This window comes from Nilaparvata lugens, chromosome 14, assembly GCF_014356525.2.
Source record: "Nilaparvata lugens isolate BPH chromosome 14, ASM1435652v1, whole genome shotgun sequence".
NCBI lineage: Eukaryota > Metazoa > Arthropoda > Insecta > Hemiptera > Delphacidae > Nilaparvata > Nilaparvata lugens.
The window spans coordinates 8,660,130-8,684,692 of record NC_052517.1 but is presented as its reverse complement, the minus strand read 5'-3'; the positions used below and the strand labels follow the sequence as shown (position 1 = coordinate 8,684,692).

Below are 24,563 nucleotides of genomic sequence, written 5' to 3'. Positions count from 1 at the left end.
TCCCACAATTACCTAGCAACACCTAAGTTATAATCCCGAATTTTCCCTTTTGGAAAAGACTAAGATCTTCACTGTTTCACAAACAGAGCTATTACATTACTACCACTGAATTTCTATTACTCATTACTCACTTGGGACAGCAACATTTGAGGACAATATACATACACCAGCATACCTACAATTTGTGCTTCCTATCACCTTGGTACAACCATAGTATCACAACTAATGGACCTTGGCAACTCAAAAAAAAAAAAATGACTACAATATTCTCTCCACAAAATCTCTACATAACTCACAATATTCCTCAATATTTCACAATATTCACAATATTTCCTCATACACACAATAGATCTCATTTCTCCAGCACATGAAGAAATATGACAGTACAAACGCCTAGGCCAATGATCATGATAACAGTCTCTGAATTACCTATCATGAAGAAAATTTTCCACTATCAACTAGTATATAATTGAATCTAACCTCTACAAAAAATTATTTGAACTGAATTTAATACTGCCTACTACACTCAAAGAACAACCTCCAGAAACCTTTATTTTAAGAATTCTGGTGACAAAACAAGATAAGTATTTTCTCAAGATTAATAAAACAGTAGTCTCCATATTCTATAGTAGGTAAGGTAAGGTAATTTGGCAGCAATTCAAACAGAAATCAGTTTTAACATTGAAACATGAATTAAATATGTTGATTATGCATGGTCATTAATAAGATTGATATTATTCCTCGTGATAAATGGCTTTTCCACATCTGAATTCAATTTGTAGCTTTTAAAAAAAAAGTTCCATGTTTACACCTTGAAGCAGGTAATTTGGCAATAGGTTAGCTAATTTGGCAGTAGTAGTTAGGTAATTTGGCAATAGATGATTTACTCACCAATAAGCTATAAGCTCCCGTCATAATCTTCATCATCCTCAGATTGATGATCCCCACAGGCATCACACATGTAAATGTCTTCTTTGGTAGGCTGCTTCTGGCATTTTTCATGATAGGGGATGAAACAGAAGGAGCACTGAATCCATTTTAATCCTGTTTTTTTCTTCACATCTTCTGAAAACTTTTTGCAGCACATCCCACATACCCAGTCATCATCAGGAACATCTATGTTTGAAGGTCCAGCTACAGCTGAGTCTTCCACTGGACTTGAACATTTAGCACCTTTTTTCTTTTTTCCTGTGGTTTTGGAAGGTCCAGGCAGGCCTACAGCTGGATCATTCACTGGACTACTGCTGATGTGTGAAGGCCCAGCTACGTCTTCTATGGGTGTCAGACATTCAGCAGCACATCTTTTCTGCTTTCCTCCCCTAAGTGATGGATTCTGATTCGGTTTTTGTACAGAGGGTGTCTCCAATTGTTTGGAGATGCGCTTGTCTATCTCAAACAATGACTGAGCTCTGGATTCTGGTGCAGGTGGAAGCTTTTCAGTAAGCTTACTGGGACCTAGGGCTTCAGGAGCTACAGCATTTGAATTGAATGGGCATGATCCAGATTTTTTAAATGCATTTCTTATGTTCTCCTGAGTAAAACTAGCAATAAATGCAGGTGTAAAAAGTTTGTGGAACTGGTACCGAGAAGGTTTTTCAGCTGGGGAAGAGACCATGAAACTGTTTAATTCTTTTGACCAGTGAGACTTGAGTGATTTGTATACACCAACATCCAATGGTTGCAGAAGATGACTAGTGTGTGGAGGAAATGTCATAAGAAAGACAGAATTTTCTTTTGCCAGTGAAATAATTTCTGGTCCTATGTGAGAACTATGAGAGTCCATCAACAAAAGTACAGGACGTTGTGGACCAATACTCTCTATGGAAAATTTAAACCATTCCAGGAATAATGCACTTGTAATCCATCCTTTTGGGGATAATCTTGTGATGGAATGAGGGAGGCTGCCATTCTTCAATGCCTCATCCCATCTTACACCTTTAAAAATGACAAAGGGTGGAAGAAATGACCCATCTGCTGAAGCACAACCTATGACAGTTTGGGTCTGTCCTCTTTCTCCATATGTTCTCTTATAGACATATTTTTTGCCTATCTGACAAACAATTTTGTTTGGCTTAACAACATAGGTAAGCCCTGTCTCATCCACATTCCATATTTGACTGGGCTTGTTGAATAAGTCAAGCTTCAATAATAAATTTTCCAATTTGGAAAAGTAGTCAGCAATGATAACGGGATTTGACATGGAAGCCCGGTATGCAGACAGATTCTCTGGTACACGCAAACATAGATTGTAGCGCTCCTTAAATTTGCACCACCACCACTTGCTTGCAGATTTTTTTTCTTCATTGAACATATGCTGCCTATTAACAATCTCAGCTAGCTGATAGGCAAGCTTTCTAACTTGCAACACAGTCAGGCCAAATCCAAGTTCTTGCATATCCAGGATATATTTTAGAATTTTTTGCTCTAGATCGACAGGCAGAGCAAAAGGGCGGCCTAATTTAGGGACATTAACATGGAGTAGGTCATTGTTGTCATTTATGAATCTTTTAAATGTATTATAAGGGACCCCTGTCACTTTTGAAGCTTTATACACAGTGAATTTTTCTATTGTCACTTTCCTAGCAGCTTCCACAAAATCAGAATTTTCATACTGTCGGTATTGAATCTCACCTTTTTTTTGTGGCACACACTTTTTCTTTTTTTTATCACTCATTGTTTTTAAAATGTTTTATCACAATATCACTGCCTGTGAAATGAGTGGAAATGTTGTAATATTGTATAGTTTTCAAGAATCATAGCCAACAAACTAGTTCTATTGTTAATTTAAAAACGTGAGGTAATTTGGCAATAGTAAAATTCTAATAGGTAAGGTAATTTGGCAGTAGAAAAAATATGTAAGATAAAATAAAATTACTTTTACAAAAGATGCATTGATATTTCAGTAGTCATATCTATTAATAAGTTAGCTGATAATATTTAGTTTAGTGGGAGTTTTGTTAAAATTTTTGTAAGCTTGTAAAACAGCACTTACGATTAGGCTTGATTCGTTAAAATGAAACCAGATTTCCTAAGCTTGAATCATGAAAACTATACACAACACATCAATTTCAAACAATGCATGTGATTCAGCACTTTAAACACTATGAACTCACCTATTTTCAAACACTGAAGTTAAATATTAACTAATTAAAACTTGAAAAATAGGTCTAACCTCAAATATTTGCACGTCAACATGCCTGATCGCGGAGTAAGTACTGAAGAATGCCTCCTAGATCACATCATGGCAACATATAAGCTGAAGATCCAGTTCAAAATGAACTAGAAAACGTGCGCTTTCTAGTGGCGCTAGAAGGAACTAAATCGGTTGGATAGGAAAGTCGGCAGCAGAGAAACAAAATTTTACTGCCAAATTACCTATACTGCCAAATTACCTTACCTACCTACTGGAACCTGTTCCATTCCCTGTTACATATTCCTTTTTTTTATCATCACAAAAGTTGTGAAAAACTAGGTTAACTGGATTTTCTTCTCATTTCCAATTTTCTATTTTTTTGTTTTATTTAATCCTTTTTCTATTTTCATGTTATATTAGAGAATTCTTTCCTATTTTTCTACACTTCCCGTTTCTTTCCCCTTGTAATAAAATATTAATTATTATTATAGGGCATGATTCAATATCCTGTCTGTCTTATTCAATGATTCTTCACTCTATTATTACCCATCATAAAAGATTTCAAGGTCACCATAAATATTAAACGTGGTTGCAATTTTGGGAACTGGAGTGTATCCCAATTGGGTAGAGTACAAACAAAATGGGGAGATTTTTTTTATCACAACTTTACATAGTTTTAAGCATGTAGAAGTGATATCTACTAAAATTGAGCAGTGACAATAAGGGGTCTCCCCTTAGTGTACACATCTCCCCTTAATGTGCTGTGTATACTTGATTGTCTCCCCATATTATACCTTGTTCCAACACACACACACACACACACACACACACACACACATACTGGAACAAGGTAACAAACGGGGAGGTGAGAAATGAACATACATTGCGGGGAGGCTGATTTACACACATTTACACACATGTTGGAGACTTAATTTTTGTTTTAGAAAGTATATTAATATGTGTTCAATACAGTTGTAACTTTTTTTTTCTGTTAACCTGAAAAAAAAAATTACGCATTAAACCTACAAAAAGGGGAGAAATGTGTGTACACTTTCACTGAACAAACCGAGGAGAAATGTGTGTACACTTCCACTGCACAAAGCGGGGAGAAATGGTGTGTACACTTCAAACCCACATTCCGGGGAGGAATTGTGTGTTAAGTTTAACTTACAAAGCGGGGACAAAACCGGTTCTTAACACAGGTTCTGGCTGCAACACTTATTTCGATATTTACTATTCTATTTGATCATAGAATACAATATCGTATGGGTCTTCGAAAGCCAGTTACATGCACGTTGATTTTTGTACGATTGTTTCTTGCCATCCTTATGAATTCGAATAAGTGCAACTTGTCAAACATCATCTGTTTGATCTAATAGAATTTTATAAGGACAGTAAAAAATCGATGTGTATGTAACTGGCTTTTACCTAACAGGCTTCACGAATTACAATACGATAATAGGATAGTTGATACAATACATGGTTTTAATTCAGATTCATTCATTGATAGAAATAAAAGGAGATTCCGGTGTCGATAGCATCAAAGTCACCAGGCTGGTCTGGATCATTTATGAATTTCTCAGTATGCAGTATCCACTCAGCAGCTCTTATACAAACACAAACATTAGTTTCGTTTTACTTGGAATAGTAAGACATTATTTCATTATGTCCATTATTACAATAGATCAATTCAGATCCAGTTAGCTGTTAGAGTAATATAATGTAATTACATTCTATACTCACTGTTCAGATCAGCACAATGTTTATAGCCTACTGTATGCCAATGTAACATTCTATACTCACTGACTGCATATTTATACTGTGTAATAGATTTTATTGATTGTTGCAAAGATTTTAAGTCAATGATTCAACAGGAAATCCATGATAATATTCAACGATTTCAACCTAATGAATTAGATTGTTGTATGACAAAATTGAAATCCCGACAACGTAAATAATTCAGTGAAGTTAACTGTACAAGGTTACTTTTTCTCGTATCTTATTGAGTGATAATGGGAGATGATTTCTGATTCCATATTTGGATTCAACCTTTTGAAGTTTGAAACTTTCAAAGCTGGAATTTTTTTTTAAACTAGAACTTTTAGGGCCGGTTTCCGAGCTCAGGATTTAGCTAAGTCCCAGACTCTAAACAGCAATAGTCAGAAAATTGGCTTTCCAAAAGGTCAGCTTTTATAGAAGTCTTAGTTTTTATTTTCTCATTTCTATAATTGGAAACGTTTATCCTTGACGGAATTAGACATTCCTGAATAATTCAAAATAGCTGAAACTTTTATTTTATTTTGTGTTCAATTTTCTAGTTTTTCGAGATTTAATTCAAACGTGACTATGACAATGACTGCGACTACGCCCCGTCTTGGAAAACCAAATTTCTGACTCCAGCTGTTTAAAGTCTTGGACTCAGCTAAATCCCGAGCTCGGAAACCGGCCCCTAATGTTTTAAAATGTTCATGTTTGAACTTTTCAAGAGTGTTTAAAAGCTTCTAAAAACCTTTACCTGTGAGGCAGAAGTATTATTATCTTAGTAGGTACATTTTTACTAAACATAACTTTATGATAATGTGAAAGCTATATTAAAAACTGCTGTAACTCCCTTGTTTTTGGGTATTTTCGAAAATGGGACTTACGCTTTAAAAAATTTGGGGTCGCTGAATCCAATCCGAATACTTTGAGAAAAGTAATGAGTCATACTCTGAGCAAACGCGTCTGAAATTTGAGATCCCCTTGTGAAAGCCTTCGAGCTGCGAAATATGAAATGATCTGAAATATGATCTTCAGGAGACGGATTCTGCCGTGTGAAACTAGCCTAAGAAAAACACGACGGCCTTGTTCACTCCCCCCACCATGACTTCTCAGTAGCTTGACCCTAACATTTACATGATCCTAGAAAGTAGTCTACACCTATGTTCACAGAATAATTCAGAATAATGTATCCTATTTGAAAGAGTGGATGCATGCAAAAAAACAACTTTCAAAGATCCATGTTCATCAAGCCTTCTGTTAACTGCAAGAGATATTCTGTATCTTTGTGAGTATCTTTGGGAGGCTCCTTTTCCTTTTATATTATCTTTGAAGTGCAACATTTTGAAAAACTTCGTATATATGTCGACGCGCAATTTAAAAGGAACATACCTGTTAAATTTCATGGAAATATATTGCCGTATATCGCTGTGAATGCGCAACATATAAACATAAAGAGAAATGCACAGCCGTCGACATGAATCTTAGACCTCACTTCGCTCGGTCAATTATATACAGTGATTTCGGAGTAATGAGGGATTCCTTCTCTTTTCATATTATCCTTAAAATGCAAAATTTGAAAAAAACCTTGTGTATTAATACATCGACGCGCAGTTGAAAAAGGAATATTTCTGCCAAATCTCATAGAATTCTATCAACGCGTTACATACATACATACAGACAGACAGACAGACAAAAGAAAATCCGAGTTAAAACATAGACCTCACTACAATAACTAAATTATTATGATGTTAAACTTTTGTGGGCTATTATTAATTATGCTAGGCTATTTTTGAGACTTGAATGCCAAGCTGAAGATTTTATTACTTTAGATTACATCAAACACTCAATGGAATTATCGAATGTGCATCCATTCACTAAGAGATTGGAAGTGAGCGAAAAATCTAACAAAATAAAAAATAGCAAAGGATAACATAATATAAACGAACATGACTAATTACAATAAAATATTGTGATGCGAAACTGTTGTAAATATTATTCACATAAAAATTAAAAATAATGTAGCCTATTTATAAGAATGGATGACTGCAAAAAATACATGAAAATATATATTATAGATAGTTACTGATTAATATCATGTTGATAAAGTATGAATATAAAGTGAAACATCATTCATTTTATTTTGGAGTTTTTGTATTGAACATTTATATTGATACTTTTGCCGCCAGTACTCAAACTCCGTTTTGCAGGCAGCGCTTATGTATTATTTAGATTATCGAAGTTACTTTTTGTGTGTTTTTGTGTGTAATAGCAAGACAGGTTAGGGCAATTGTTTCATACTTTTCAGAATGGGGTTGAGTATAACCAATACCTACTATTACTATTACCTACTATGAAGTAATAGTAGGTATTGGTATAACATGTAACAGCCAATGCCCAGGTTGTGACGTCACACTTATAACAAATCTTGTATCACTCAAATCATTCAAAAATAGTGTGAATAGCAACGGGGAGAATACGCATCCCTGTTTTAATCCATTTCTGGTTTCAAAGTATTCTGTTAAGTTACCCTCCACGCCATGCCATACAGGAGACTTCGTATTTCTATATAGACTCCTCAACATCGCAATAAATTCAGTCGACACTCCCAATTCACTCAGTTTAAAAAATAAAGCCTCTCTGTCCACACTATCGTAGCCCAAAAAGAAACAGTACAACTTCTTTGTAGGTCTATTCAACGTTTTCATTACTATATTGAATAGAACAAAAATATTATCAGTAGCCGAATAACCTCTCCGAAAGCCACACTGATTCTCTTTAATAATCTTTTCTCTTTCCTCCCACAACTGCAACCTTCTCAGTAAAATAAATGAAAATACTTTAGCGACAGCATTTATAAAAGATATGGCTCTTTAGTTATTCACTTCATTAGTATCACCTTTTTTATGCAATGGAAATATAATTGAACGTGGAAACCCTGTTGGTATCTGTCCACCTCTGACGATGGCATTGGAAAAAGTCAAAATAATCTCTTTGTAATTTTTTGACGCATTCTTGTAAAACTCAGCAGGAACTCTGTTATCACCTGGAGCCTTATTGTTGCGCATTGTCTTGAAGGCACTTTCCAATTCATTCATATCTATGTCTTTGTCAAGAGTTTGATCTTCAACATTCCTCGCCGCATAATATGTGACTACCCCGCAAACTGATCCAAACACTCGTCTGAAGTGTTCAACCCAATCCTCAGCACTCACAGTTCCCGAAATCTTGAACTCTCTACACTTGAATTTCTTTATCAGAGCCCACAAATCACTGGAATCCTTGACTCTTCTGAATTGTTCTTTTATATCGCTGTAATACGCTTGCCTTTTACTCTTACATAGCAGTTTGTATTCCTTTACTACCTTCATATAATTTTCTCTCACCTGCTCCGAATTTGATTTTCTAAACACATTCAATAGGCTGAACACTCGCTTTCTCATAACCGCACACTCTTTGTCGAACCACTTTTCTCTCCATCCTTCTCTCTTTCTATCAGGTTGGGGCACATAATTTGCAGCTCTATATACAAGATTATTTAATACTTCATAAGTCTCTTTACTACTCTCGGGAAGACCATTTATTTCTCTACAAGCATTGGTGAGTTTAGATATATATTCATTCTTCCTCGCTTCCTTCCATTTCAACTTCGGTAAGAGTGGTAAAATTGTGCTCTCTCTTTCTAGAGTATCAACCGTGATTAGCGTAGCTTCAATTGGGAAATGATCAGATAAAAATTCTGGCACAATAGAAAATTTTCCAACTATTTGCGCTAATTCGACAGCCATGCACATAGATCTATTACGGAAGCCCCTCTGCCTATAAAAGTAAAGTCTCCCCACCTATCTCCACTTATCCTTCTATTCATAATGATGAAATTAAAAACCTCACAGAACTCCAATATTTTCTTACCTTTCATATTAATCACCTCATCCTTTGACTCTTGCTTATTCCGACATGTCCTGTCCATTTCCTATTCTACCGTTAAAATCTCCAATTAAAATCATATTATTTCTATTATGCTCTTGCACTATCATAAACTCCCATAATGTATTGAATTCTCTCTCCCATTCCATGTCTCCTCCACCACTCAGGTAAATTGGAACTATATAATATTCATCCCGTTGTCCTGCATTCATGTGAATAACTTTCCTCTCAAGCGCATCGATTACCTTACAAAAACTCTCTATTCTTTTACTAATTTCTATTAACTTTCCTCCCTTTGCTCTACCTCAGTTTGATTCTCCAACTGCGAATTCCCAGTATAAATTGTAATCTGGAAAACAGTTTTCAAAATACAATTGCTTTCCTCTTTCAACGAACGTCTCCAATAGTACAAAAACATCATAATTACAAATAAAATTATATACTTGAACAATCTTACCACTTAATCCAGCCACATTGTACGCTACTATACTCAACTGTCCCTTCTCACACGGACTGACGGCGTTATCTCAGCGGTTGCGGTCTTCGACCTCGCCGCCTCGCTCCTCCTCATCACACATGCTCACGCTCACGGCCCGCATCACACTCTCATCGAACATGCTCCCGATCTTCTGCAGCCCATCCTCTCCCTCCGAGACCAGTCCATTCTCCTCATCCAGCGTGAAAACCCGACTATTCATGATTAAACGATCCACTTCAACCGATACTCTCCTCTTACTCCCGGAACTTGTTTCTTCAAATCGCCAAGCACCCGGAAAAGCTTTGATCGTCGTTTTCTTGTGTCGAAAGCAAAGTCTTTATGAATCACAAACTGTGTACCCTTCAGCTTCCTACTGTTTCTCGTGATGAAATGGATGTCCTGATCGTCCGGAAAAATGCGCAATGATTGGCCCGTTATCTATTTTCTTGCCCAATGCATGTGCTCGATTAACCCAGGTACCTGCTCGTGCCCCCGAATGACTCACACAAAAGTCTTTGACAGTTCTCACGTAATCCACTGTTGCACATTCATATTTCAGCCCGCGAAAAATTATATTGTTCCTTCTCGATCTATTTTCAAAATTTTCCATCTTCCTGATTATGAGATTATTCTGAATTTTTTGAGCAACAATTTGATTTCTTAACTGTTAATTCTCGACAGAGAGTTTATTCACTTTTTCAATTAGACCATTTAAATCCACCTTTGTAGCTAGCAGCGCGAGTTTTTCATCCATAGCCTTACTAAACCGCTTTTCAAAACGGTCAAATAGTGATTCAATAAAGTCTGAGTCCACATTACCGGAAGCTTTAACACTTGGGTCTGGAGCACGCTTTTTCTGTTCCATCTCTTCGAGCTCAGGCGAACTTTTAGCACGAGGACTCTTCTTAGCACTATCGTCCGGTGAAAAGTATTGTTAGATACTGTTCTTATTCATTCAGCTTCGAATATTTCGATTCACTTGAGAACAATTTCACAAATAAAAAACAAATTGATAATTCAATTTATTAGGAAAGAACTTTTAGCTCTAGGTCTCTTTTTAGCACTACCGTCTGGTGGATACTGTTTTTATTAATTTAAACTTTGAATATTTCGATTCACTTGAAAACATTTCACAAATAAATAACAAATTGATAATTCAATTTATTACGAAAGAACGTTTTAGGTTAAACATGCACTAAATGAACCGATTAAGCACGACCCGTCCGGAAACTTGAGATAAGAGAGCAAAACAATTCTGCGACCGCTCCGTTCAACAGCTCACTATCAACTCCTAATTTGAGAACATACGATTTGAAATCGAAAAGTTGTCAGTTGTAATTGGGGAATGATTTTAAAAAACCAATACTTTTATTTTCCATAACTGTACTCATAAAAAATAATATGATAATATATTTTATATTCAAATGAAACGTTTAGTTTTTAAATAAAAAATATTTTTGAGCCCCAAAATCCATTGGAGAGTTACCGAATTGCTTGATCAAGAGATTCAATTGATTGATGATAAAGTTCAATTGCGCCGTGAACATAGAGAATTTGATCTTCATCAAGTTCAAATGTTTGGAGACAAAAGTCGTGTTGCCAATACATACATAGAAATGATTCTCATTAATCATTCGTGAACAGTACAGGGGAAATAATTGAGGAGTTGGGTGGAAAAACGACCTGAGTCAAAAAATCAAGTTTTGTGTAAATTGAGTTTGAAATATTTAGTACACATCTTCATTATTTCATCAGAATGCAATATTCTTGCAAGTATTTGAACTTTATTGATCTTTTTATACTATTTTCAATGCTATTATTCATAATTAGCCAGTAATCCAAGGCTAACTGATAATAATTGATATAAGGTGTGTTGTCTCAGGTCGTTTTTCCATAACCCTGGTTGTTACATGTTCAGAGGTTCAATAAAATGATGAAAAACCCGTATCAAGAGTAGTGATAATGATAATATATTGCTCATGATATTGGATAATTAATAAGTAGGTAATAAAGATCTAAAAAATGTCATTTAGAAGTGAACAATTGAAGATGATATTTTCTTCTTGAACACGTTTCTTCCCATAATCAAGACTCTGGAATGTTACATGGTACTGTTCTGATTTTCGGGAAATTCATACACCCAATGCTTTCAGCATCGGATTCTTCTTCAGGAGCGTCTTCTTCATTATTTCATCATCTAGAGAATAATTGGTTCCCTTGGATGTATTAATGATCTTCTTATACCATTCATTTGGTAGAGAGTTAGTTGGGAGGATATTTTTAATATTCTTTCCGAAGAATGGACATTGATATGTCCAAAGCTCCGCCAATTTATGTAGATGCATTACAATATAATCTTGTATAGTTATTCCAAATTGCTTTTTCCATATCATATACAGTTCAATAATTATTTTCTTAGTCTATATTATGTAAATTCATCTATAATTTTGCTGTATTGTAAGCTATTGTATATGAGTGTATAAGCCAGTATATACTGTAATCTACATAAGTACAAGTAATCTACAAAGTACTGAATCAATCAATCAATCAATCAGCTTCTTCTTTTGTAAGAAAACAAAATAAGGATTTCACTGGCTGCTGGCTCACAGCTTGTCAGCTGAATAATTTCAGGTTTGCCACACAAACAAAAAATTTTCACAACTCAATCATTTTTCAAGATACAACAACATTTTATGTACCAATCTGTTCAGAATTTAATGGCGGATAGAATGAAGCGTGTTGCGGAAAAACGACACGAGTGGCCTCGGGTCGTTTTTCTACCCAGCTCCTCAATTTCACAATTGAAAATAATAATTTCACACATACAAAGCCTATGGAATACTGTGTACGTAGTACAGTATCCTTTCCTGCTCAAATCAAACCTGTACTGTAGGCTACAGAAGAGTCACGACATGTCAATTGGAAAATTTTCTCATTTTCAAATGTCTGCTCATGATATGATATCTTCACATTTACATTTGACGATTTCTCAAATACAATTCACTACTCTCAATTACATGTGTGATGACTTCCTAAATACAATTGACTATTCTCATTTAGGCTACATCTGACATTCTCTCAATTACAAGTGACTATTCTCAAATACAATTGATACTTTCTCAAATTAACTTTTTACTTTCTCAAATAAAATTGGAAAAGGTGTTGTGACTACTTTTTTTTTTTTGAGCAGGGTATGATTACTAAATCTTTTCTCCGGAACAACGTCTTTTCACAAAAAGTGAGCATGCCCCGTACACAAGTAAAATATTCAATCCAAGGTTTACAAGAGAGTTTTTCAAGGATTGACAGACACAGAAGAAAATGTCAATATGGAGAGAAACTAAGAGACAAATTTCATTTTATCATAGGCTATCCTGATCTTGAGATACAATGTTAGGTTAGCAAAGTTTGAGGCATCCGCTTCTCTAAAACAGTAAGTGAATTCTCAGTGAAGCCTGTTCAAGAATATAAACTTACTGACGTGCTATTCTTGAATCTTAACAAGCCTCCCATTCGCATCATTCTAGCAATAACCCAAATTCAATGCGGAAAATTCTCGGGAAATTGTGTTACCAAGTCACCATTGATTGTGATGAACCTAATTTGGCGTTGAATTGTAGAGGATTTTATTCTCTTGGAAACAGTTCTGGATTTTTTCACTATGAAAGGTTTTTGAGTTATATGGAGAAAAAACAGGTATTTTTAACACTGTAAGGTTAGCAGAGGGTATTTTTTTGTGAAGAATCATTTTCAGACTATTTGTACCAAATAACTAAAAAATCAGTACCACAATACATTCTGGCAGCATGTTTCCTCGCTCCCTTCTCATGTCTCAACTGAATGAACAGAAAAATAAACTATGAATTCGCTAAGCTGTGACTCAATGAGTCTGAACGAAAAAGGAGATAAGTTGCTGATTCATAAATTCACGGCAAGCCCCATAGCAAACCAGTTACTTCGAACAGTGAAGGAGACAATGGAGATATGCAGGGATATGCAAGTACCCCGCATTGTATGCTCAATCCGTAAATGAGTTTTGTGTAAGTGTGTATTAGCGATCGTAGCACAACGTGGTGGCAATTTTGGAAACTGGAGTGTATCCCAATTAGGTGGAGTACTAACAAAATGGGGAGATTTTTTTTTATTACGTTTTTACATGGTTTTAAGCATGTAGAAGTGATTTTTACTAAAATTGAGCAGTGACACTACGGGGTCTCCCCTTAGTGTACACACCTCCCCTTAATGTGCTGTGTATACTTGATTGTCTCCCCGTATTATACCTTGTTCCAACACACACACACACCACACACACACACACACACACACAACACACACACACACACACACACACACACACACACACACACACAACACACACACACACACACACACACACACCACACCACACACACACACCACACACACACACACACACCACACACAACACACACACACACAACACAACACACACACACACACACACACACAACACACACACACACACACACACACACACACACAACACACACACCACACACACAACACACACACACACACACACACACACCACACACACACACACACACACACATGATATTTACGATGCCAGCTATGTGGATAAAATCATTTCTGTCAGTGCGATTCATAAAGATATTGATTCAGATATGAAATGTACTGGTGGCTATATTGACAAATTTTTGATTATTATAAAAATCGTTGTAGGCCGTTTCTTGCTGAATCCAATGATATATATAGTTTGGGGGCTACGATAATAGATGCGGCGGTGGGAGGGGGATAAGTAGCACTGTTACACTGCAGCGCGGTCCTCCCCCATGATTAATGCGCATAATGGCCTGTCTATCGCATCGCTCCTACTAGTCTATGCATTCAAATTATGTATTTCAGGAACGCTATCTTATGTATTTTCGGTCGCTGAACACGATTTTGCAACTCTCAAGCCTTAATAATTGATAATTCTCATCATAATATACTAATTATGGTCGAAATTACAAACTTCATCTCATTATCATTATTTATGATTACAGTGTAATGATAAACCATCCTGTTAGGAATCCTATATGTGTTTTTCAGTCAATAAGAAATTGATATTCCATTAAGAGAGAATACTTATTCGATTTAGTTCAATAATCACTTTGGAATTGCGAAAGTCAAGTAATGGAGTAAGTTAAACAAATAATATAGGCTACCCTATATAGAGCACTGTGTAACAGGAGTAAAATATTTTCTTAATATAAATTTACAGTTGAAGCACAAATAATGCCAATTACTACCATGTGATATGACTAAATATTTGATTGCAAAGGAAATACAACTCTAAAGCTGTGTTTACACCAAAGTTATTAAGGAGATGTTAATATAACTTAATCTTTATAGATTCTATTAGATTGAACATAACGTATCATACATATGATAGACATATGTGTTTGCCAAGTTCCGTTCAATCTAATAGAATCTATAAAGATTAAGTTATTAACATTTTGTTACTAACTTTGGTGTAAACGCAGCTTTATCAACTGATTTCTGTAACTTATATCTACGAATAGATACTTTTTATCTGGCTGAGTTTGACTGATTGTCTTGGGGTGGTACTTGAATGAAAGTGGAATGAGAGATATCTTTGTTGAATTTGAAATATTTGGAGAGAATACTGTTGGAAATCTATTGAGTGAAGATCAAGGTGTAAGAGCAAGCAATCAATTCAATGAAACAACTACAATGACTCATGAATGGTTCAAATATGAGAGATTGTAAAAGTATATTTGAAAGAAGTCGGGAGCTATTTGTAGAGTTTTTTTAGAATCAAAATCAATGACTACTTTAAATTTATGACTGATTATTGTAACATAGTTTAAATTATCTTAAATTGTATTCATGCTCATAAGGAAGGACTCTGGTATTGCACATAGAAACTGTACGAGAAAAGATCCCATAATTTTTTCATTCAATCACACAAACTATATTATAAAGTCTGTGTTATATCTAGAAAATATAAAAAAATACCCATAGAAGTAGAAAATAATTTCCAATAGGGAAACATTAACTCTATACAGTCAATACATTGACTCTCTGTCAAATGAAACCTTGAAAATTTAATAAATGTGACAACCGATCATGCTTTAGAGCAAACCCTCATTCGATCATCCAAAACTGAGTGATTGAAATAGCTAGTTCTTCAAAGGCTTTCTTGAAATGGCTGCTACTACATAAATAAATCTTCCATCAAAGATATTCTGTTCAAGTATGTTGACATCATTATGGATATCACTGGAGACTGTGAAGAAAGTCATCTAATGAAGTAAAACAAGAATAATGAGAGATGGGAATGATTTCCAGAAGCATAATCTTCTCAAGAGAACATAACATTTTTCTTCAAGACTCTGATGGACAACAGAATCTGCATAATGTTATCAATGGTCTGGAAGCAAGTGAAGAAGTGTGTGATTCTCTTTTGAATGTATAGAAAGAAATAGTTATTCGGTCTCCAACGATTTTTATCTGAACATAGTTGTGGCAAATTGTAAAAGTGTATTCTCACCTATAAAGAAAAACAGAGTTCTTTCATTCTCCACGATGCAATCAAACAAAAATCCTAGTCTTAGTTAATTCTAGAACAAAAAGATCTGATCTCTGTATTTTTACTAGGTAGCTGTTTAAAGATAATTCAGCATTGAAGTTTTAGTACAGCATGCATTTCTACAAAAACCGCAATCTCTGTCAACATCTGATGGATATTTGAAAAAAAAACTCTTAATCTCACTTGGCCCATGAAATTGTAAGTGAAACTAGTTGTGGATTTGACTAAATCCCTGAATATCGTTGACAAATTTGCATAATGATGACATGGCTCTCCTGAATTCAACTCCTACTTCACTATGGAAACCTATGGAAGTCTCCTATGGAAACTTTGTGATGAGAAGAATTATGGAAATTCTCAATAAAGATGGAGTGATACAGGTGGACATAGCTTTTCATGTCTATGGTCTAAAATCAAACAAAGGTAGTGAACATATTAGAAGCAGCAGAGTAAAAGAATCACTCCAATAATATTCTCTACAAAACATTGAGACTTGATTTCTAAATCTGTGGCAGAGATTTATTAATATTACATGCAAGAATCTATAAAGAAATAATCCATACATTAGCTATGTGCAGGAATACATACATTCATTCATTCATTCATTTGTGGATAAAATTACAAATCATATAAATATGTTTGGGAAAGAATAAAAGGCATAGCCCAAAACTATTCAAATCCCAAATTTTGATACTGAATAACTTGTTACCATTTCTAAACAGTCTGAATGGGAATACCATAATGGATGAATCAATCTAAAGTTAGTGAAATATCATTATAATAATACTTTTAGAAATAATATGAATGAATATTTAAATTTTCATTTCATTTTGATTTGACACATATCTATTATTATATTGGATATAATTTCTCAAAAGTTCACGACAAACTGAAGATTCACGAAAGATAAACATTTTCATACTAAACTAATAAACATAATCATTATGATAATGAATGAATGATGAATTCCATTTACACCATGAAGAACTAAGAAATTCCACAAATATTTCTTGGAAATTAACTGACCACTATATCAAGTAAGCGTGGCCAGTGTGCAATTAATAATATAATTTAGCCTGCAGCGCATCACAAATTTATTTGAGATAAAAACAATAGAACATAAACATATATAAATATTATCTTTATTCAATCTTAATATATTTCTTGAAACCCAAGTTTCGTTTATTTCAAACAGTCATTTCTTAGTTTCCTTGCAGAATGAGATGAAGTTTGTAATTTTGACCATAATTAGTATACTATGATGAGAATTATCAATTATTAAGGCTTGAGAGTTGCAAAATCGTGTTCAGCAACCGAAAATACATAAGATAGCGTTCATGAAATACATAATTTGAATGCATAGACTAGTAGGAGTGATGCAATAGACAGGCCATTATGCGCATTAATTATGGGGGAGGACCGCGCCGCAGCGTAACAGTGCTACTTATCCCCCTCCCACCGCCGCATCTATTATCGTAGCCCCCAAACTATATATATCATTGGATTCAGCAAGAAACGGCCTACAACGATTTTTTGGAGCCTTTTCCTCTAAGTCGGCTAATTACTTGAATATTCGAGAAATAGCAAAAAGTCCATAATAAAAAAATACATTTTTCGAGTTATATTTTCTTTTACGGAAAAAATATGCGGTTTATCGCAAAAATATATAGGACCACATTGAAAGCCAGTTATGTGTACATAATATTGAGAAAAAATTAAAAGCTGTACTATGAATAGTAACTGCAGGACAGGCGATTATATAAACGCGCGTTTTCTACAACTTACCCCCCTCCAACCAAAGCTGTCGACCACCCTGGGACGGTAAAAATAATCTGAAGTCAAATTCTCTGCCTCTCTCATGTATGCTCAATGTAAACCAGCGCCTGGACTAAATGTGCTATATTGAATAAACTACACTTGTTCACAATGACCTGTATTTATTATTTTAAACATTGGTGAATCCCACAAATTAGAATTATGTTCATGATTGATAGAAATTCTATTTTTTTTCACATATGAGAAGTCATTCTCAATAGATTGTAATTGTCCTCCGGGAATTCCATCTTCCTTGGCTAGAATGTTGAGTTGATGAACCAGGTCCAATTTCGACTTTGGTAGTTCAGTACTGGAAGACGACAGTAATTGCTATCCTGATGATGCTCGCTTGTCCCATTTACATTTGTAGCCGTACATGTGACAAGTCCTCTGAATTATTTGAAGATACTTGTTGTCTCCGGCAACAATTTCATGAGCAGACACGATTTGATGATGTGGATATTGAGACTCATATCTTAATCCTATTTCAGTGGTAGTGTCAAATCCATAAATGGCATTTACATCCATCATATGCTCCTCGCCAAATTTGTGTGTCCACGATCCTGTTGGCAATAGTCTGACATGTAGAGAAGGTGGAGCGACACCACCAGCTGGCTCTGCCCATCTTTTCTTTATCATTCCATTTGAGGTTAGATTACTTCTGTATCGGGCAATAATTCGTAATTTTCTAGTGATTTATTCATACATGATGAAAATGTGTGTGGTTGCACGATAAACATGCATGTGTACTGATTGCATGATAAACATGCATGTGCACACATGTTTATCATGCATGTCCAAATATTCCAATTTGTAACAAAATTGTTTATCTTGGAAAATTCATGCATTTGAAATGTATTAATTTTCTGCTTTCAGTTCCTCCATCGATCTTGCCACATTGAATAATGGAAACCCATTCTCTTCAAATGATCTTGATAAAATCCTCAAAATCCCAATGGATATGATTGAAAGTGAAATTTTAACTGGAGGAAGGGAATCTATCACAGCATCAGGTAATGTCTGACTATTTTCTTGTGATAGATTGAATGAATTAACTCAATGGGCACAGAGGATGAGGGAACAGTATCTTTCACCTGCAACTATAGTGAGGTTCACGTTATAATGACAGTATTTGATTGACATTGCTATCCTCGTCCATCATTTGCCAAAACAGATAGTGCTATCCTTTTCTAGCTCTGCAATGTTGCCAGATCGTTTCTTAACAATGTCGAAATATGAAAACGTTGAGTGCGGCTGCAAAAAGCAGGATTGGCCGCATGTGCTATACAATTCTCCGAGGTATTGTAGCTGCCTGGCCCACTGAGCGATACAAGTCTCCCAGTTCTTGTATACCAAGATCTGGTGCACTAAGTGCTAATATCTCCTCAATATCACCTTCTACAAGTCAATCTGTCAATCATTTGCATTTATGGAAGTTGAGACTGTTCATAGTATGAGTGTATCAATTTAAATCCTTCATAGCTTGCTTCTCGATCGTTTCTGAAGCACTGAAGCCTGTATTCAGGAAACTTCCCATTTTTCTGTTTTTTAATGAGTCATTTAAATACAGTACAGACTGTTAGAGCCAATGTAATGGGCTTCAAATCACGTTACTTAGTAGCTCAAAATAAAGTCGTTACCTTTAAGAAGCTTCTCGTACAAGGATGGCGGGTTCGCAGTGGACTGTAACAGCGGTTTTCTCGTTCGGGTAGGCGGTAGCACGTTATTGTAATAAGAAATCACTTGCACTGGCTGGGGGGAAAACATGGGCCCATGTCGCAGCGAAGAGGTCGTACATTTATAAGTTCTTTCAAAGGGAGGAAAAATTGGTAGCGTTAGTGCACGTTTTAGAACAAGCCATCTTGACAAAGCGGAAACGGGCGAAGTAGTAGTGGGGAGTGGAACAAGCCGAGAGAGAGAGCAGTGCCATCTACAATGGGCTTGGCGATATCATTGCGGCTGATGGCAGTGGCATGTTAGATGGCCATGGGTGAGCACGGTTGATTCAAAACACACAGCCAATTACCGACAGATATAAGAGGGAAACTGCCGAAGTTATATTGGCGGTAACATACCCCCCCCCCTTCAAAAACGAACAGTTTTTCATAGTGGTGGAAACAATCTCCAGCGGGTCGGTGACAATACACAGTGAGAGCGTTGCACAAATGACCAGAAAGGTGGCGCAGACAGGAACAGTGGTGTAGCTAGGAGCAGCGGTGTAGACAGAAACAGCAGTGTAGACAGGAACGGCGGTGTAGACAGTAGCAATCCTCACGGATGTGAGCGAGGCGGTCTTCATGCGGTGTGTGCGGTAACTTGTAGAAGGTTTCAAATGATGCGGTGAACTTTGCGTATGTCTCGAACAATGTTCCCAGATGCGCATTTGATAGTGACTACACGTACTAGTCCATCTTTACCAGGGTGTAGCGCAATAATCCTGCCTAACGGCCAGCTGAGAGGAGAGGTGTTGACAGATTTGATTATGACCAAATCGTTAAGTTGCAAGTTTCTTTCAGTGGTTTTCCATTTTGTGCGATTGATCAAGGTGCATAGGTACTCCTTGGACCAGCGATTCCAGAAATATTGGGTCATTTGGTTTGTAAGTCTCCAGCGACGTGCGACCAATAGTTCCTTCGTCTCTATGGGTTGCGGTGGTGCGGTAAGAGGTCTACCAATTAGGAAGTGCCTGGGAGTGAGCACGGAGGCAGCTTCAGCAGGTTCAGAGGACAATTCTGTAAGCGGTCGACTATTTAGAATACTTTCAATTCTAACGAAAATGGTGTCATACTCTTCGTATGTAAGAGCTGTGTCCCCAATACAGCGGTGTAGCAGTGTTTTGGCGGATTTGACGGCGGCTTCCCATATGCCTCCTTGATGCGGAGCATAAGGGGGAATGAACTTCCAGTTTATGCCGTAGTTAGACAGAAAGCACTTCACTTCAGAGGGCATCGTCTTCAAGAGTTTTTCTAACTCATACATTTTTCTTGCGGCGGATGTGAAAGTCTTAGCGTTGTCTGAAAACAGAGTGTGCGGCGCACCTCTGCGGGCAATAAATCGGTGTAGAGCGGCGATGAAGTTGTTGACAGACATCGAGGACAGGAACTCTAGATGAGTAGCTTTGGTGGTCAAACATACAAATATGCACAGATAACCTTTTGTTGTTTGTGTGCGTTTCAATAAAGATGTTTTGCATGAGAAAGGACCAGCAAAGTCCAAGCCAGTTAAATTGAATGGTCTATTGGCGGTGACTCGTTCAGCAGGTAGCGGGGCCATACATTGCTGTAGGTTGATGCGGCAAAAGCGGTTACAAATGACAACATTGATGTATTATGCGGTGAACTTGATTGCGGGCAGAGATTATCCAATACTGTTGGCAAACAGCTGCTTGTGTGGTGCGGGGACCGGCATGACAATTTTGAAGATGTATGTGTCAAATGATGAGTGAGGATACATGCTCATTTTTCGGCAGCAATAATGGATTTATAGCTTCACTAGAAATCGGAGCGTGCTCAAGACGACCAGATAAGCGTATCAAATCGTAATCATCAATGTACGGTTGCAACGTTAGTAGATGCTTAGGACATTTTCCAGCTTTCAACTCTGTTATTTCCTTCTGAAATTTATCCCGTTGCACAACATGAACAATGAGTTTTCTAGCTATTTCAGCTTCACAGGCGGTGGTGTCAATTGAGGCAGGCGTTTCACAGGTTTCAATCTGTTTGACTATTTTGCAGCGATATTCATAATGGGCTGGTTTGATGCGGTTGACAAATCTTAGTATGTAGACAAAAATACGACATAGCTTTCCAAGTTTGGATACACGTTCTATAGCGGTATACAAACGATTCTCAATTGGTTCTTCAACAGTAGCGAGAATGTACAGCGGGTTAGTTTTCATCTCAGGTACAATGTTGGAAACAAGATGATTGGACACGGGAAAGTCAGTGGCGAGACAACGAAACGCATTGGTAGTGTGCCACCAATCATGGCAGGAGACGATTTCAGCGGGAGTCAAGCCTCTCAAAGCAATATCTGCACAGTTGTTAGCAGAAGTAACGTGATGCCCTGACTCAAGTTTTGTTAACTGAGTAATTTGCTGTACTCTGTTGGCAACAAAAATCTGCAATTTGTATGTGGGTGTGTTGATCCAATCCAAGGCAGTCTTGGAATCGGTGTAGAGTCGAATTTCTTGTAAATCATATTCGGATAGAGTAGGTAAGATGGCGGATAGTAAACGAGCAAGCAGCAAACAACCCATCAATTCCAGGCGTGGAATTGTCATAGTTTTCAGCGGGGCGACATGACTTTTGGCGGCTATGAGACGGCAGTTAACATATCTATTTTCAGTCTCTTCATGAATATATATACAAGCAGCAAACCCCTTTTCGGAGGCATCGGTGAATCCAAGCAGCCGGGTAGTAGAGCGGTTACAGGCGAGTAAACGCAGGATTACAACATTGTCCAAACGGGAAATTTCAGCGGTAATCAGCTCCCAATGAGCTCGAAGTGAGGCTGTCCTCAGTGTCCCAAGCTAATTGCTGAGACCACAGCGTGCGCATGAATAGCTTGAACAGCATTATGAGAGGAGTGAGCCACCCAAGGGGGTCGTAGACTCGAGCGATGAATGATAGAACGGTTCTTTTAGTGATTTGCCCATTAAAAGGAGAAATGAAATAGCGAAAGTTGTCCGCGAGCGGGCTGTAGACAATTCCAAGAACTTTTGCAGTAGCGTTGTCATCAAACATACAATCTTGATTTTCCAAAAATTCTGCAGGCAAGTTAGCGATCAATTCAGGAGTATTAGAGTTCCATTTCCGAAGTTCAAAGGAGCCAAGCGACAATAACACAATTAGTTCAGAAATAAGCGTTTGTGCTTCAGAAAAATTGTTACTTCCTCCCAGCAGGTCATCAACATAGGTTTGACTTGTTAAAACTTTACTTGCCAGAGGGAATGCTTCTCCTTCATCCTTGACAAGTTGTTGCAATGTGTGTTGCGCTAAATAAGCACTGGAAGTAAGCCCATAGGTTACGGTTTTAAGTTCAAATTCTTTTGCAGGTTCATGATAATTAGGTTTCCAAAAAACATGTTGGTGACGGCAGTCTTCAGGCCTTAACAAAATCTGGCGATACATCTGCTTGCAATCAGAAAGGACAATGTACTTGTAAGTGCGGAATTTGGTCAATACTTGAATAATATTGGACTGCAGTTTTGGCCCTGGTAACAAATTCTCATTTAGTGAATGCCCATTGGTATCCTTGCTGGAAGCATTAAACACCACCCTGATTTTCTGAGTGGGATCCTTATTTTTAAAAACTGCATGGTGTGGAATCACATAGTCAGAAGCGGATTTGGCAAGTTCCAAATGGCCAAGCTCATGATATTCTGTCATGAAGTTGTCGTATTTCTTCTTTAGTTCCGAAGAATTTTCCAAGCGTTTTAATAATCCAAGGTGACTTCGATAAGCTTGCTTGCGGTTTGAAACAAGAACAGGCGCGCTAGGCTTGAAGGGGAGTGCGACTACATATCTGCCTTCATCATTGCGGTAGGTAGTGGACTCATAGAGCTGTTCACAGAGTTCATCTTCAGGTGATAAGAGTTTCGCATTTATTTGGACATCTTCAGTCTCCCAAAACTTGTTCATGACCTCAGCAAGCGGTTCTTCGCGGGCAAACATGGTGCAGATAAGTTGCATCTGATGAAGTGGAGCAGGCGAGTCCTCAATATTTAGCTTTCCACTCAGAACATAGCCAAATATAGTGGCGAAGGCAGCGGGATTTCCTGGTATAATAGCATTGGCGGAAGAAACAAATACATTAGGATAAATGTCAGCTCCAATCAAGAGGTCTATCCTATTGGGTTGGTCAAAACCAGGGTCAGCGAGATCCAAATGTGAAAGTGAGGTTTTGAGCTCACTGCTGATTGGAAAAGCGGGTAGGTCACCAGCTATTTGCTCTAAGACAAGGGCTTCAGTTTGGAGAAAGGTGTTAAACTGCGGTTGAGATAGCAGTGTCAAATGAGTGGTACCTTTTACAGCGGTCGCTTGTTCAGAGATACCATTAATCTGAATGCGTGCGGGCATGATGGTGATACCAAGTTGCTGGGCAGCTCGGGTAGTGATAATCGATCTCATGGAGCCACAATCCAATACAGCACGTAGTAAATGTGATCGGTTGTATTGATCAACAACGGCAACGATAGCGGTGCTCAGTAAAGCAGAAGCGTGTACAGCTTTCACTTGTGCACAGCCACTGAAGGTGTCCGGCATGCCGGTGGATGAACTGCGGGTTGGGGTTGAGATATTGGTCACAGGCACTGTGCCAAAAGGTGACAAAGAAGACCGTGAGGGACTGGCCGTGTTTTGCGGGATTCTCGAATCGGTACAACATGAATTACTTACATATTGTGATGAGTGTGTCATCGGTAAACCGCTGTGTTGACATTGGTTCAAATCCTGGTGGCGGGGAGCAACAGCTAGCACCTCCAGAGGTGGAAGCTGGTTGGTAACTAGATATGGTGATGGATTGATTTACATGCACGACAAGAGGACAGTGGATTGCATTTGGCTTTGAGGTGGGACCCGAGGCATCCGAAGCATCTGCGGTTTTGCTTGACAATATCCATTCGTTTGTTGATAGGTTCCTTCCTAAAGCGCTCACATTTGTACAATGGATGAGGAATGTTGCATAGTACACACAGATTGCTGCCACTTTTGTTTTCAGTAAATTGCGGTTTTACTACTTGTGAATGATCTTCAGTCTTCACTTTTGCGGTTGGTATAGCGGTGTAACTAGCACTAGATAACTGTTCGCTCACCTCATTGATGGCGGTTACCTCCAGCGATTTTTCTTGGTTGGAA

The 24,563-nt window shown here is 37.3% G+C and overlaps 2 protein-coding genes across 4 annotated transcripts in view; one reads left to right on the top strand and one right to left on the bottom strand.

Moving 5' to 3' along the window:
- Positions 1-24,563, top strand: part of LOC111044827 (serine/arginine repetitive matrix protein 1) — a 165,686-nt gene that overhangs the window by 87,785 nt on the left and 53,338 nt on the right. For both annotated transcript variants that reach the window (XM_039440711.1, XM_039440712.1), the window contains exon 6: positions 18,583-18,719. In XM_039440711.1, coding sequence (XP_039296645.1) covers positions 18,583-18,719 — 137 coding nt within the window. The remainder of the gene's footprint in view (positions 1-18,582; positions 18,720-24,563) is intronic.
- On the bottom strand, positions 849-3,372 carry LOC120354180 (tigger transposable element-derived protein 1-like). Of its 2 annotated transcripts, none has more exons than XM_039440703.1 (2): positions 2,993-3,372; positions 849-2,707 (listed from the first exon to the last, which is right to left on the bottom strand). In XM_039440703.1, exon 2 carries the CDS (start codon positions 2,672-2,674, stop codon positions 899-901), a length of 1,776 nt encoding a protein of 591 aa, XP_039296637.1. In that variant the 5' UTR covers positions 2,675-2,707; positions 2,993-3,372; the 3' UTR covers positions 849-898. The 2 variants fall into 2 exon arrangements, with proteins under 2 accessions (XP_039296637.1, XP_039296638.1); XM_039440704.1 differs by having other exon boundaries at positions 3,114-3,372.

Bases quoted from the DNA above. Each gene is read 5' to 3' on its own strand.
- LOC120354180 (XM_039440703.1), bottom strand. From the start codon at position 2,674: ATGAGTGATAAAAAAAAGAAAAAGTGTGTGCCACAAAAAAAAGGTGAG.